Below are 13,197 nucleotides of genomic sequence, written 5' to 3'. Positions count from 1 at the left end.
AGATGAGATGCACCAAGCTCTGGGGGCAGGGCTATGAGGAGTGATCTTGGTTCAGCAGCCTGGGGGCTGGCGCAGAAGGTTCAGAGAGAAGGGCATAAAGCAATGGCAGCAGGCTGGGAGCAGTGTTCTCTGCTGATAAGAGTACCTTTCCAAACTTAGTTTATTTTAAGAACAGAAGCCCTATATAACCATACAAATGTTTAAAATTCAAAAAAAGCCTTTGCTTAAGTGAACAACAAATAAAAACATTTCTCACATAACTTGTTTTTCTTCCTCCCAGAAACTGTAGTGCTTAGACTCCTATTTCATTAAAATAATAAAATTAAGGAAGCCAACTCTTCCAAGTGCTCTGAGACTACATAACTATATATATTCTGCAGAAGCCAGATGACTATCCAGAAGGTAAGAATCAGGTTAGGACACCAACCACCAACCCCCTAGTCTTACACATGACATCCCTAGGAGAGGTGGCCTGATGTGTATGTGTCCAGCAGACCCTCTACCCATCACTACTCAGTCAGCAGCATATAAGTAAGCAGTATCTGGGGACTTCTTTACCTCCCTGGTGAACAGTAACAGATCAAGTTAGCAACCACCTTAAAGGATGTATTAGAGGCCTCAGACTCAATTTTTAGAAAATTATTTTTGTCTTTAAGACAAAATGATAAAAAGAGAGTAACACCATTTTACCCTGATCCATTTCCCTTCTCACAAGATAAACTTGTTTAAAATAAAATTTCTATCGGCTACTCAGAGACCTCCGGAGATCTAAAAGAACCAGTGATTCATATTTTGCTACATTCTCAAATTTCCACCTTTTGAGGGCCAATTAACCAACTAAAACACAACACCTCAATACTGGCAAGGGTTCTACAAAGCCTGGAAGAGAGTTGGACAGCTCAGATGTGAAGCATGAATTCATCTGCAATTAAAAAAAGGCACTACCTTTCCACCCCAGGGGACTATGCTGAAATAGCCTTACCTCTGAGTCCCGCTGAGCCCATGCGTGCCTTCTCTTGTTGGTACACATCTCTCTGCTGCTGAGTAAGTGTCAAGGTCTGCCCTTTGCTCTGGTATGTAGTACAGTACTTAATTACTTGTTCATAAGCACCTTTCATAAAACAAATCTCTGGTCTGTCCTAAGAAAAAATGTACCAAACACAAGTTTAATTTCAACTTGTACATACCTTCCATTGGAGTCCAAAATTAAGTGCCATTCATTTCTCATAATTCCCAGAGAAGCTACTCAAGCCTAAGGTTTTGACTGCCACCTGAACTCTGAAGATTAAATATTCCTGTATGGAGCTTTCTGTATCTTTTATAGAAAACATCTATCCCACCATCCCACACATTAAAGGCAATGCTATATACTAAGCCCCAAATTTGGCACTCTGAATGTGGAAAGAGGCTCATTGCAACACAACAGGAAATGGTAGAGAAATAATAGTTCACAATGGTTCAAGTTCTCTATTAGCTACTATATACATCTATATCTCCCTATCTACCTAAAACGCCATTTAATTCTCCCAATCACAGTGTATTTATGGGTATTATCAGACTTTTTATTTTTTATCATGGTAAATATGCTTATAAAGCTTATAATGAAATACTGCAGTTTCCTGTCCAACCCTTCTCACCACTAGTCCTACTCCATGGAAGCAAAATAATTTTAACATTTTTAGCTGTTTTCTCTGATATTTACCCTCATGTTTTTAACATGTTTATACTGCTCCTCCTTCAGGTATCAATTTTATACACTGTCTATTGTGACAGATGTTAATTTCCCCATTCCCACTACCTATTCCCCCCTCCCCATCATTATGATATAGTTAAAGGAAAATCTGCCAGTATTTTGTTTACATCAAGACTCCTTGCCGCTAAGACAAGTGTGGTAATGACTACAGCAATTCACAAATATCCCAGCTCTCCTGGTAGGTAGGAGTGTATTTCCCTATTGCCCTCCTCACTCCAAAAGTCAGGCATGACTTGCTTTAGCCAATAAACATGAGTATTTGTGTCACTTCCAAATGGAAATGTAGGTGCCGGTGCGTAATTTCCTATTCTTCTACCCCTGCTGTGACAGTGTGTGCTCACATTAAAATGGAGCTTCCATCTGCCTGAGTTCCCAAATAACTACAATGAGCAGATATTTGGGGACAGGGAGGCAGCAGGAGAGCATGATGTTGTTTTCATGGCCTATCCTGATTGATAGCTCAAATAGGATACTTCTTTTCCTGTTCAAGTTTCGTCTTTTAGAAAGTTAATAACCACCTCTTTAATTTGCTTTGTTTTCTGTATACCTATCATTCATTCTTCCTAAACTCTTCAATGTAATATAAAACCCTTCTCATGGCATTTTTTCACATCCACAAAGAAGCAGATAAGCTATTACCTCTATATTTTACTGGAGACCGCCTTCCTTCACTCTTCTTTCCATTTCTAATTGGCTGATTTCTAGGCCTGCTGTATCACTGGAACAATGCTCTACCTCTATCCTCACTGAATTTTAAGTCTTTAAGTCTCGCTTTTGTTTTGTTTTTTTAATCCACCAATATCTTTCTAAGAAAGGGTGTGTGGTGTAGGACACATTTTTCTTCTATCCTGACATTTGTTAAGTTTAGCTAGGGATAAATTTCCTCTCATTTTGAAGGCTTTGCTCTATTATCTTCCAGCCTACAGTGTCAATGTTTTCATTGAAAAGTATAAAGAAATTAAAGTAGTGCCCCCTTATCCGGGGTTTAATTTCCTGCAATTTCTGTTACTTAGCAGCAGTCCAAAAATATTAAATAGAAAATTCCAAAAATAAATAATTCATAAGTTTCCAATTATACAACATTCTGAGTATGGCGATGAAATCCCACTCTGTCCTGCCAAAGACATCATCCCTTTGTCCAACATATCCACACTGCATATGCTCCCTGCCCATTAATCACTTAGTAGCCATCTATGTTACTGGAACGAAAAAAATATGGTATATATAAGGTTCAATACTACTCATGGTTTCAGGCATCCACTAGGAGTCTTGGAGTGTATCCCGCTGGGCTAAGTGGCAGAGTACTGTACTTTAGTTCCTAAGCCCTTTTATATGATCTCCCCTTTGCTTAAAGCTCTCTAGAAGCTCTTCAAATTCTCTCTCTCCAAGTGTTCTCAAATTTCTTAATTATGGGTCTTGTGTTTATCCATCACCCCACCCTGCTTTAACACACATATTGTGCTGAGCAGTTGGTGGGCCACTTTATTCTAGATACCAAAGTCTTTTCATTCTGGAAAAGTTTCTAACATTAGTTGATAAAATCTTCTCATTTTCTGTTCTTTCTTCCTATTACCTATTCCTATTACCCTTCCTATAACCACCATGGGGTAATTACTGGATCTTCTGTATTTATTTTGATTTTTCTTACCTTTTATACTGTACACGCCTTTGACTTTGTTCTACTTTGATACATTTCTTGACTTTATTTGATAAACATTTCATTGAAAGTTATTTCATCTTTTTTATGTTTTTTGGAAATTTTCTTTAGCATCTGTCATTACCTTTCTCTAAGACCCCTTTCTCTGTTGGTTTGGTCTTTGACTTTCATACTAAAGATTTTCTCCAAGTATCTAGTAATCCCTCCCTGTCACTTGTTTTCAAGAGTGAAGAAATTAAGAGACTAGAAGCTCCATGAGCACTGGCTGAGCTAAGGATCAACTGGGAAGCCTTCTTGTAGGGTGATGAGATAAAGTCCAGGAGTAGGTAAGTGCTTCTAATGAACAAAGAGTTTAGCTCAGAGGTGCCCCTTATGACAGGGCTCCCCAACTCCCAGGCAGTGGACCAGTACAGTCCGTGGTGTGTTAGGAACCTAGCCACAAAGAAGTAGTGGGCTGCAGGCAAGCAAGCACTACTGCCTGAGCTCCCATCTCCTGTCAGGTTAGCCAGGGCATGAGATTCTCATAGGAGCATGAACCGTATGTGAACTACACATGCAAAGGATCTAGGTTGTGCACTCCTTACGAGAATCTAATGCCTGAGGATCTGAGGTGGACCAATGTCATCGCAAAACCATTCCCTGCCTGCGGAAGCGTTCCAGGAAATCAGTCCCTGGTGCCAAAAAGGCTAGGGACCGCTGCCATACGAGACCAGGCAGCTTTTCTAAAACTCTTGAATCTTCTTACTGAGGGAATGAGAGTAGGGAGATGCCAGCCTTCATGTATTCTAAGAGACAAGTGGTGTTAAGAACTAGGGCTTAACCCTTCAGGACAATGACATCTTCTTAATCACTGTTTTCAGTCTTAAGGCTTAATCCTACCCTCTACTCTTATCCCCAGATTTCTGGTGTTCCACAGGGGTAAAGGAGGGCTAACCATCTGGCCTAAAGAAGCAGCAAAGGTACTTGGGGGAGTTCTGTTGGTTCCTTATTCAGAATTTCAAATATCTCTATTTTTAGCCTTATGCCTTACTCCCTGCCTCCAAAGGTACCTGGCACCTTTGAATCTTCCCTATACTTTCTGAGTTTATATCTTCTATTCCTTGTTGGTGATTTTCATGGGTTTCAGGGAGATAATAAATATATACAGTCATGTTCAAGTGAAAGTCCTTTAAAAGCAAACTAGCCACTGAAGTTACTTTTAAATTGGTAAGTTTCCCTATCTGTGTCAGGCTGACTTCTTACAGATCCTGAGTCACATCTGTGGGTTGGGGTTTTGTTCGTTCATTTCACCGGTTGGTTTTGTTTTGCAAGAGGAACTCTTCAGGTCAGCAAATGAGAAGAAGAATCAAATGTTTCCAAACATATCCTGCTACTTTCTGTCCCCCACTCCCACAACTAAGAAGATTTAATCTTCCAATGTAAAACTTTGGTGAGATAACATTAAAAGTTGCTGAAAAGTAAAATTATTAAACATTACATGAGCCACACTATCTTCAAGTACTGAGCGATGGTTTACAAAATGTAGTGAAACAGACCTATCCAAAAAAGTCACATGCATATTCTTGCCATGTAACTATATGGTTAAGGGCCATCAGCTGAAAATCGCTTAAGTTTAATGCAATTTCTGAAAGCTTTACATTAAAAGGTTTAAAGTGTAAGGCATTTTATTTTCGTAGTTTTATTTCCAATTGTCTTCTTTCCCCTAAGTTTGTAAAAGTTCCTTTAAAGAACAGACGGAAACCTTTTTTTTTGGCCCTCATGAACATAGTTCCTGGAAGACTTCAATTCAAAGTTCAGGGTTAACCAACCTGGCCTTCCTTTTAAAACCAGTATGTTTCCACTTATATGAATGAAGGGAGATCCCTTCATTCCTGTTTTCTATAGAGATGTAATCATAGGTATCATATGCAAAAATCATGTGTTTGCTCATAGGTAAAAACATATAACCAACTAGTCATTCCTGTCAAAGGAACTATAAAAATAACAAATAAGTCCAGACATAGTGGCTCACGCCTGTAATCCCAGCACTCTGGGAGGCCAATTTAGGAGGATTATGTGAGTCCAGGGCTTCAAGACCAGCCTAGGTAACATAATGACACCCCATCTCTACAAAAAATAAGCAAAATTAGCCAGGTATGGTGGCACGTGCTTATAGTCCCAGCTACTTGGGAAGCTGAGGTGGGCAGATCACTTGTGCTCGGGAGGTTGAGGTTGCAGTGAGCCAAGGTCGTGCCACTGCACTCAACCTAGGCAACAGAGTGAAGGAAAGTTTAAGGGGGTGTGGGGGTGTGTGTGTGTGTGTGTGTATTTAGACGGAGTCTCACTCTGTCGCCCAGGCTGGAGTGCAGTGGGGCGATCTCGGCTCACTGCAACCTCCGCCTCCTGGATTCTAACAATTCCCCTGTCCCAGCCTCCTGAGTAGCTGGGACTACAGGCACACATCATCACACCTGGTTAATTTTTGTATTTTTAGTAGAGACTGGGTTTCACCATATTGGTCAGGCTGGTCTCAAACTCCTGACCTCAGGTGATCCACCAGCCTTGGCCTCCCAAAGTGCTGGATGTGAGCTACTGCATCCAGCCTAAGCTTCAATATTTTTTAAAGTTAAGTTTAAACATCAAGCTGGTAATAGTAACTATGAGTGATATAATCATACACTCTAGATAATTCAGAACTCTTATTACACTAACTGGAAAAATTTCTAAAGCACCCAGGAACAAAGTGGCAGCTTAAAATACCGGTATGTCATTTCATCAGCTTGTAAGCTAGAGTAATCAACATGAATTACATACATTTGCAAACTACTTTCCAAAAAGTAAGGTGGTTTCATTTGTTCTGAAGATAAGACATTCCTTCAGTGAAAGAACACAGATTGAAACACAGTCTGCAAAGACCTTATAAGGAACTGTCATGAAGAACAGAAAAAATTCTGAAAAAACCAGATGTCACAAGCTTTAGGAGACTGAGACTAGGCTAGTCTTATTTAAGCTGTTTGGTCACACAGCAACAACTCCATGAATATATCTATGCATGGATTCTATAAGGAAAGACTATCAAAGAGAACACAAACAGTAAGAGATGAGTGTACTATTAATTACACGTACTTTCTAGCAACAAGTCTTTATTATGTACAATGACTATTTAAACCCAAAGGTGACGGTAAATGAAAAACTAGTCATCTAAGCTGAATAGGAAATACGTGTTCTTTAAACACATGGATACCTGCTGTGTTCGGTGTACACACTTAACAGCCATCCACTTTTGCTCAGAGCTAAAAGGGTATTCAGTTTTTCTGATGTAGTCTTGTTGAAGTCCATCAAGACCCATCTGTATGGCACAAAAAGAGAGTTAATTCTCACCTATATGTGATTATTTTTTCCTTTAACAAAGAACAAGGATCACAACTTGTAGCTAGGTTGGCTGGATTATTTTTCAGTTAACGGTGAAAGAATAAATGCTCCATCTATATATACCGTACTCCCCTATACAACAGTATACATTTTCAACATGAAAGCCCAGGCATGTAGATAGAGTCTAAGGCAGGTTTTCTGAATTGCACACTGACTAAACCTCCCACACCCACTGTATTAATCCCTCTACCAGCTCAAATTCTGAAAGGAAGCAGGATATAAATAAATAAAACTACCCAACCAATTCTGAGCATGTATTTTTATAATCAATAGAAGTTTCAGATTAAATCTCTCACTTCTTAGGGACTCAAATGTCTCACTTGTTATCATCCTAGTCCCTTACCCTCTACCACTTTATATCCTGAATACTACCAGTCATATTGTTGTTTTCCTTCCCAATCGCCTTTGCATCAGTATCAAATATGCAAATGTCAAAAATAAAAAAAAATATCTTCCAAATATCAAAAAATGCTTAAACTACTCAAAATTCTACCATGTATTGCTTTCTATTTTCTATTGAAACATGTTCAGGCTCTTCTTCTTGGCCTTAAAGGTTCTCCAGAAACCCACCACATACAGTGTCTATAAAAATCCTCCTGGTCGGCCGGGCGTGGTGGCTCACGCCTGTAATCCCAGCACTCTGGGAGGCCGAGGTGGGCAGATTATGAAGTCAGGAGATTGAGACCATCCTGGCTAACACAGTGAAACCCCGTTTCTACTAAAAAATACAAAAAATTAGCCAGGCATGGTGGCGGGCGCCTTAGTCCCAGCTGCTCGGGAGGCTGAGGCAGGAGAATGGCGTGAACCCGGGAGGCAGAGCTTGCAGTGAGCGGACATGGTACCACTGCACGCCAGCCTGGGCGACAGAGCGAGACTCCGTCTTAAAAAAAAAAAATCCTCCTGGTCGCACAAATACATTTCATTTTATCCAGTTTGGCCAATTCACTAGCCACAGCCCACTCTATGCTCTTTTACTCCTCTCTACTTCTACTTTAGTTCATTCCCTAGCTTACCTCATCTAAACCCTTCCTATCTTTCAAAGCCCTCATATCCCAGCTCTGAATCTGCATTGTTCTTATATGTGACTTAATGTTTAAGATTTCAGTGTCTGCTGTCTTGGATTGCCTTTTGTCTCAAGAATGTCAATATAAATTCCCTACCTAAAATGTGAGGTCTCTGCCCATAAAAAGATAGGTTCGTACTCTTCATCTCTCAGAGAAACTAATATCTTTATAACACAGGAAATACTTGATAACTAATTCATGTTTTGAGTACTATACTATTTTAGCTGTAAGGAGACCAAAAGATACAGAAATGTGCTTTTCTGCCAAGGAAACTATATATTCTAAAACTATAAATTTTATTTCATTAAATATGTTATAATAACCTGTAATTCTATACTGTCTCTCATTTCAAGCAACCTCATTTAGAAGCCTCTTGCTTTACACAAGTATCAAAATTTCCTTTGAATACTCTTGAGGTAGGAATAGTGATTTTTGTTGTGAGTGACAGCCTGCACTTACTAGGTTTCTCACTGAATCAAATATAGGACTTAGGGGATAAGGAGACAGATTGGGACAGATGAAAAGTTAACTGAGACTTCTCCCCAAAACAAATTATAACTTCACAATCATTTTGAAAAATTAACAAAGGAGAGAAAGGAAAGACTGAGAAAAGAAAGCTATTTTCTCATGACTGTGTTATCTTTACCTAGAAATACTAAAGAATGTTGCCTTTTATTCATTCAAGTTAGTATTTATTAGCAATTACACACATTTATGAAGTATTTCACATGCAGATCTCAATATTGTGGAGGACAGGAACATTTCTTCATAAGAAATCAATGACTGTTCATTAGTTTGTAACTTGCACGTGAACAATCAAGTTATACTGAAAAACCTCTATACTTTATATTTACAGGAGTAAAACTGATACCCAAAAGATAGTAAAAACAATGTAATAGTATGAGTTTTTTTCACTCAATACTTAAAAACCAGTAATACTGAAATTGATGACACTGCGTTCTGTTGTGAGGGTAGTGTCTCATATGTCAAAGAAGAGAAATTTAGGTACGTACCTTCATTGCAAGAGCAATTAAGGCCCCTTCTGTTGGCTTCCCCATTAGAGTATTGTTTCTAATTACAGCATCATTGCACACACAGCCCGCCTAAGAAAAATACACATAAACTATGAACCTATCACTGTGTCTTAAGTCATTTTGAAGAAAGTCACCGTCTTGGAAAACAAAGTATTTACCTCAACAATTCTGCTAACAGCCGGGTTATAGAATCCATGAACAACATCACCATCAACAATCACTTCCCCAAATTGATTATAGCCAACTCCAGTAACCTAAAGGTCACAAAGTGGGATCAATAATACAAACACTACAAACACATGCTGGTGATAAGACCTATAAAACCCAAAAACTATACTGAGTTCTGTTCATTTTATTTATAATGACACTGTTAAAGTGTTTATCTAGAAAAGCATTAAAATTTGTCTTTTAAAAGGACATTTAGTGAAGAAATATAGATTCTAATTCTCATCAAAATTATTAATCTAAAAAGACATTGTTTTCTACTTACAATATGCTATTAAAAGAATAAGCTATGAAAATATACATAAGTAAGCTTAAACTTGTATGACATTACACTTATATAGCATACTACAGTTTGCAAAGAACTCAAATTCATTACCATATGTAACATATAACACAAACCTGTGACTTTGACAAAAGTAGTATCCAAAGTATTCTTTCTGCAAACATGCAGGCCTGGAGACATTGAGATATACGCTAGCACTTACAAATCACTTTAACACAGCATATTACACACCAATTTTAAAAATCAGAGGTAGAGACAAACCAGGTATTTATATCAGATGTCTAGAACAAACCAAGCCAAACAAAAGGAAATTTCACAATAAAAATCATACAATTTAGTGGCTAGGTGTGGTAGCTCACATCTGTAATCCTAACACTTGGGAGGCTGGGGCAGGAGAATCACTTTAGCCCAGGAGTTCAAGACCAGCCTGGGCAACAAAGCAAGATCCATCTCTATTAAAAATAAAAATAAATACAAAATGTTTCATGACATAATTTAGAGGTAAACAATTAACAAATGATTAATGCATTACATATAGCATGACCTTAAAAGAAAAACTAATATTCTACCTTCCATATCTGGATCATATAAGCACATGTAGTCCCAATAACCCTTCTGAATCATCCAGAAAGGGCACATTCACCAACACAGCATGGGGGATCTTTGACCAAATCTAACACCATAAATATCGAGTCTCTTTTCAAAACCTATGTAAATAACGTACATAGGTTTATTTTACATAGGTAATATAAAATGGACGTAAATAAACCCAAGTACAACTTCTGTCAATTTGTCTAATGCTTATTTTTCTCAATGAATTAGCTATAAATACATTTTAAATTACTGTACCCAACATAAGTAGTGTTAAGAGCATTCCAGTCAAAAATCCTGCACAGACTGAGTAGGATTAGACTTGTCCATAAGCACCTTCAGGAAGAACTACTGCACAGTGATGTACACTTAAGAGACAATGTATCAATATATAATTGTTAAAATAAAATGATTCATTCATTCATTTATTCATTTATCAAGCATTTATTACTATGAAGCAGGCTCTGTGCTAGGCAATATAGTTCCTGTTCTCTCATAATGGGGAAAAGGGACAGAAAATTTTACCTAAGATAAGGACTAAGAGGTATGAAATGCTAAGAAAACATATAACATAGGGCCACTTCTGGGTGTTCTGAAGAAGTGGGTTGAATTAAGGTGCAAAGGATGAAGAGGTATTAGACTATCCTAAACAGTGAGAAAGGCAGCAAAGTTCCTAAAGTAGGAATAATTGTGTCACATCAAAAGAACTATAAAGCCAGTATATTTAGTGCATAGAAAGCAAAGGGTAGCATACAAGGATAGAGGGGAAAATAAGGGACAGAACATGTACGACTTTGAGAGGCCACAGTTCAGGATCCTGATCACAATGGAAAACCATTGGAGTATCTTAATTTATGGAGTGACATGCTTAAAATTTGGTTCTAAAAAGATCCCTCGAGCTACTTATGGAGTGAGGACATCAAGAATAGATCAAGACCAGTCAAAAAGCTTTATCAGAGTGGCAGGTGAGAAATGGCGGTAACTTAAAGAAGCTAGCTATAAAGTAGATGGCTGGGAAAATTCTTTAGAAGTCAAAATTGGCAGGATTTAATTATGGATAGATGAAGGGGTGATCGAAAGAGAGATGTCAAGGAGGAATCAAAGTTTTTGGATTGAACAAGTGTACAAGCGGAATGAGACAAAGACTTGGTAGAAACACAGAGAGAGAAAATAACTCCGCTACTAATTTACAGCCCTTTTGAAGGTAAGACACTGGAACTGTTAGGAATGTTAAACATCAAGTTTCTTAAAGTGATACTGTTTTTGTTTGTTAAAAACCTATAGAGTACCTCAGCATGCAGACCATCGGAAGTAAATATGTGAGTAACAGTCATTTCATTCTTCGTCAGTGTTCCAGTTTTATCTGAACAAATCACATTACAGCAGCCTAAAGAATTAAATCATTACAAGTCACCAAAAGAATCAAGGAGAAATATAAGTTCACTTAAAAAACAAATCAAAGACTAGAATCCTGTCCTACTTCTCTGAATTTATTTATAGAGATCAAACTCATTGGTAATTTTAGATTAACTTCTCTCATTATGCTTGTTTCAGCATAAGCAATTTCTGAAATTAAAAATAAAAATTAGATGTTGACATTTTCTTATTTACATACAGTTAGTTTCTACAAAGCTACTTCACATTAGCTTTATGTAATGATCTTATATAACATCTTTGCTAGAAAGTTTGGAGAGTTCCTAAATATAAACCCATATAATTTCTTCAGTAGGGATTTTTCAAGGTATTTCAGTTTCTCGTATATGAAGGAGATATTAAAATACAAACTAGAAATTAAATTCAGTACATTTTTGGAGTTTCAAAGCATATTGCACATAAAGTTTTGTTAGAGCAATATAACTACTGTAAATTTACTGTTCTTACAGGCAAATTCAACTCAAGTATGACATCTGGATCTGTAAAAATACATATCTTCTTTGACATGTCACAAGAAAAAAATTCTATTAATTTTACTCCAAGATTTCAGTTGTTGTATGGATTTTTCTTAACATGATTTGAGCATTAGAACATTATGATGTAGAAAGACTTCTCTTCAAGGCCCTTACCTAAGGGATAGGAATTTTTAATTGCCTTTTTGGGTTGTTAAAACCATATCCAATTTTGCCATAAGCCAAACATCATTATGCAAATCTCTAAGATAAAAATTGTAAAACTCTGAGATGATTCACTATTGACATAAACTTATGCATCATTGCATAAGAATGCTCTTAACACAGACTTACCCAGAGTTTCAACAATAGGCAGTTTTTTCACAATGGCCCTTTTCTTCACCATTCTCATAACACCAAGAGCTAGTGTCACTGTGACCACAATGGGGAGACCTTCAGGAATTGCTGCTACAGCCAAACTATAACCAATATATACAAAGTATTAAAATATAGGTTAAACAGTACTCACAGCAAAATTAAAATTGGATGTTACTTAAAGCTTAATAAAATGCAAAATTAATATAGTCAATACCTAAAAAATAAACTTCTCAAAAGGAAGAGAAAGTTAACATTTACTGGATACCTAGTAGCTGCCAGGTTAAGCACAGTGGTTAAAAAATGTAGGTTCTGACATCAAATTGCCTGGATTTGTATCCCTGGCTTCACCATCTTTTACTTGTGTGATCCAGAGCTACTTACTAATCTAGGTCTGCAGTTTACTGTCCTCATCTATAAAATACAGATAACTATAAACGTTCAAACAAAAACTTATCAATGTTCACAGCAACACTATTCACGATAGCCAAAAGATGGAAACAGGCCAAATATTCATCAACTGATAAATGTAAAATTGTGACATCCATGCAATGGAATATTACTTTAGCCACAAAAAGGAATGAAGTACTAACACGTTACAACATGAATAAACCTTGAAAACCCTGAAAACCTTGCTAAGTGAAAAAAGACAGATACAAAAGGTCCCATATTCTATCATTCCATTTATATGAAATATCTTGAAAAGGCAAATCCATAGAGACAGCAGATTAGTGAATGGTTGCCAGGGACTAGGGGAAGAGGGAAACTGGGGAGCGACTGCTTAATGTGTACAGGGTTTTCTTCTGGCATGATGAAAAGGTTCTGAATCTAGATAGTGGTTAACAGTTGTAAAACACTGTGACCATACTTAACTCCACCAACTTAACTCCTTAAAACTAAATTTTTATGATATGTGTA

General features: G+C 37.4%; 1 protein-coding gene across 9 annotated transcripts in view; it reads right to left on the bottom strand.

Moving 5' to 3' along the window:
* The window catches only part of ATP2C1 (ATPase secretory pathway Ca2+ transporting 1), a 157,968-nt gene that overhangs the window by 40,807 nt on the left and 103,964 nt on the right, over positions 1–13,197 (bottom strand). For all 9 annotated transcript variants that reach the window (XM_077991005.1, XM_077991009.1, XM_077991006.1 and 6 more), the window contains 6 exon segments: positions 12,259–12,383; positions 11,308–11,405; positions 9,078–9,173; positions 8,899–8,988; positions 6,634–6,738; positions 983–1,139 (listed from right to left, as the gene is read on the bottom strand). In XM_077991005.1, coding sequence (XP_077847131.1) covers positions 983–1,139; positions 6,634–6,738; positions 8,899–8,988; positions 9,078–9,173; positions 11,308–11,405; positions 12,259–12,383 — 671 coding nt within the window.

This window comes from Macaca mulatta, chromosome 2 (genome assembly GCF_049350105.2).
Source record: "Macaca mulatta isolate MMU2019108-1 chromosome 2, T2T-MMU8v2.0, whole genome shotgun sequence".
Classification (NCBI taxonomy): Eukaryota; Metazoa; Chordata; class Mammalia; order Primates; family Cercopithecidae; genus Macaca; species Macaca mulatta.
The sequence above is the reverse complement of the archived record's forward strand: the minus strand, read 5'-3'. Positions and strand labels throughout refer to the sequence as shown.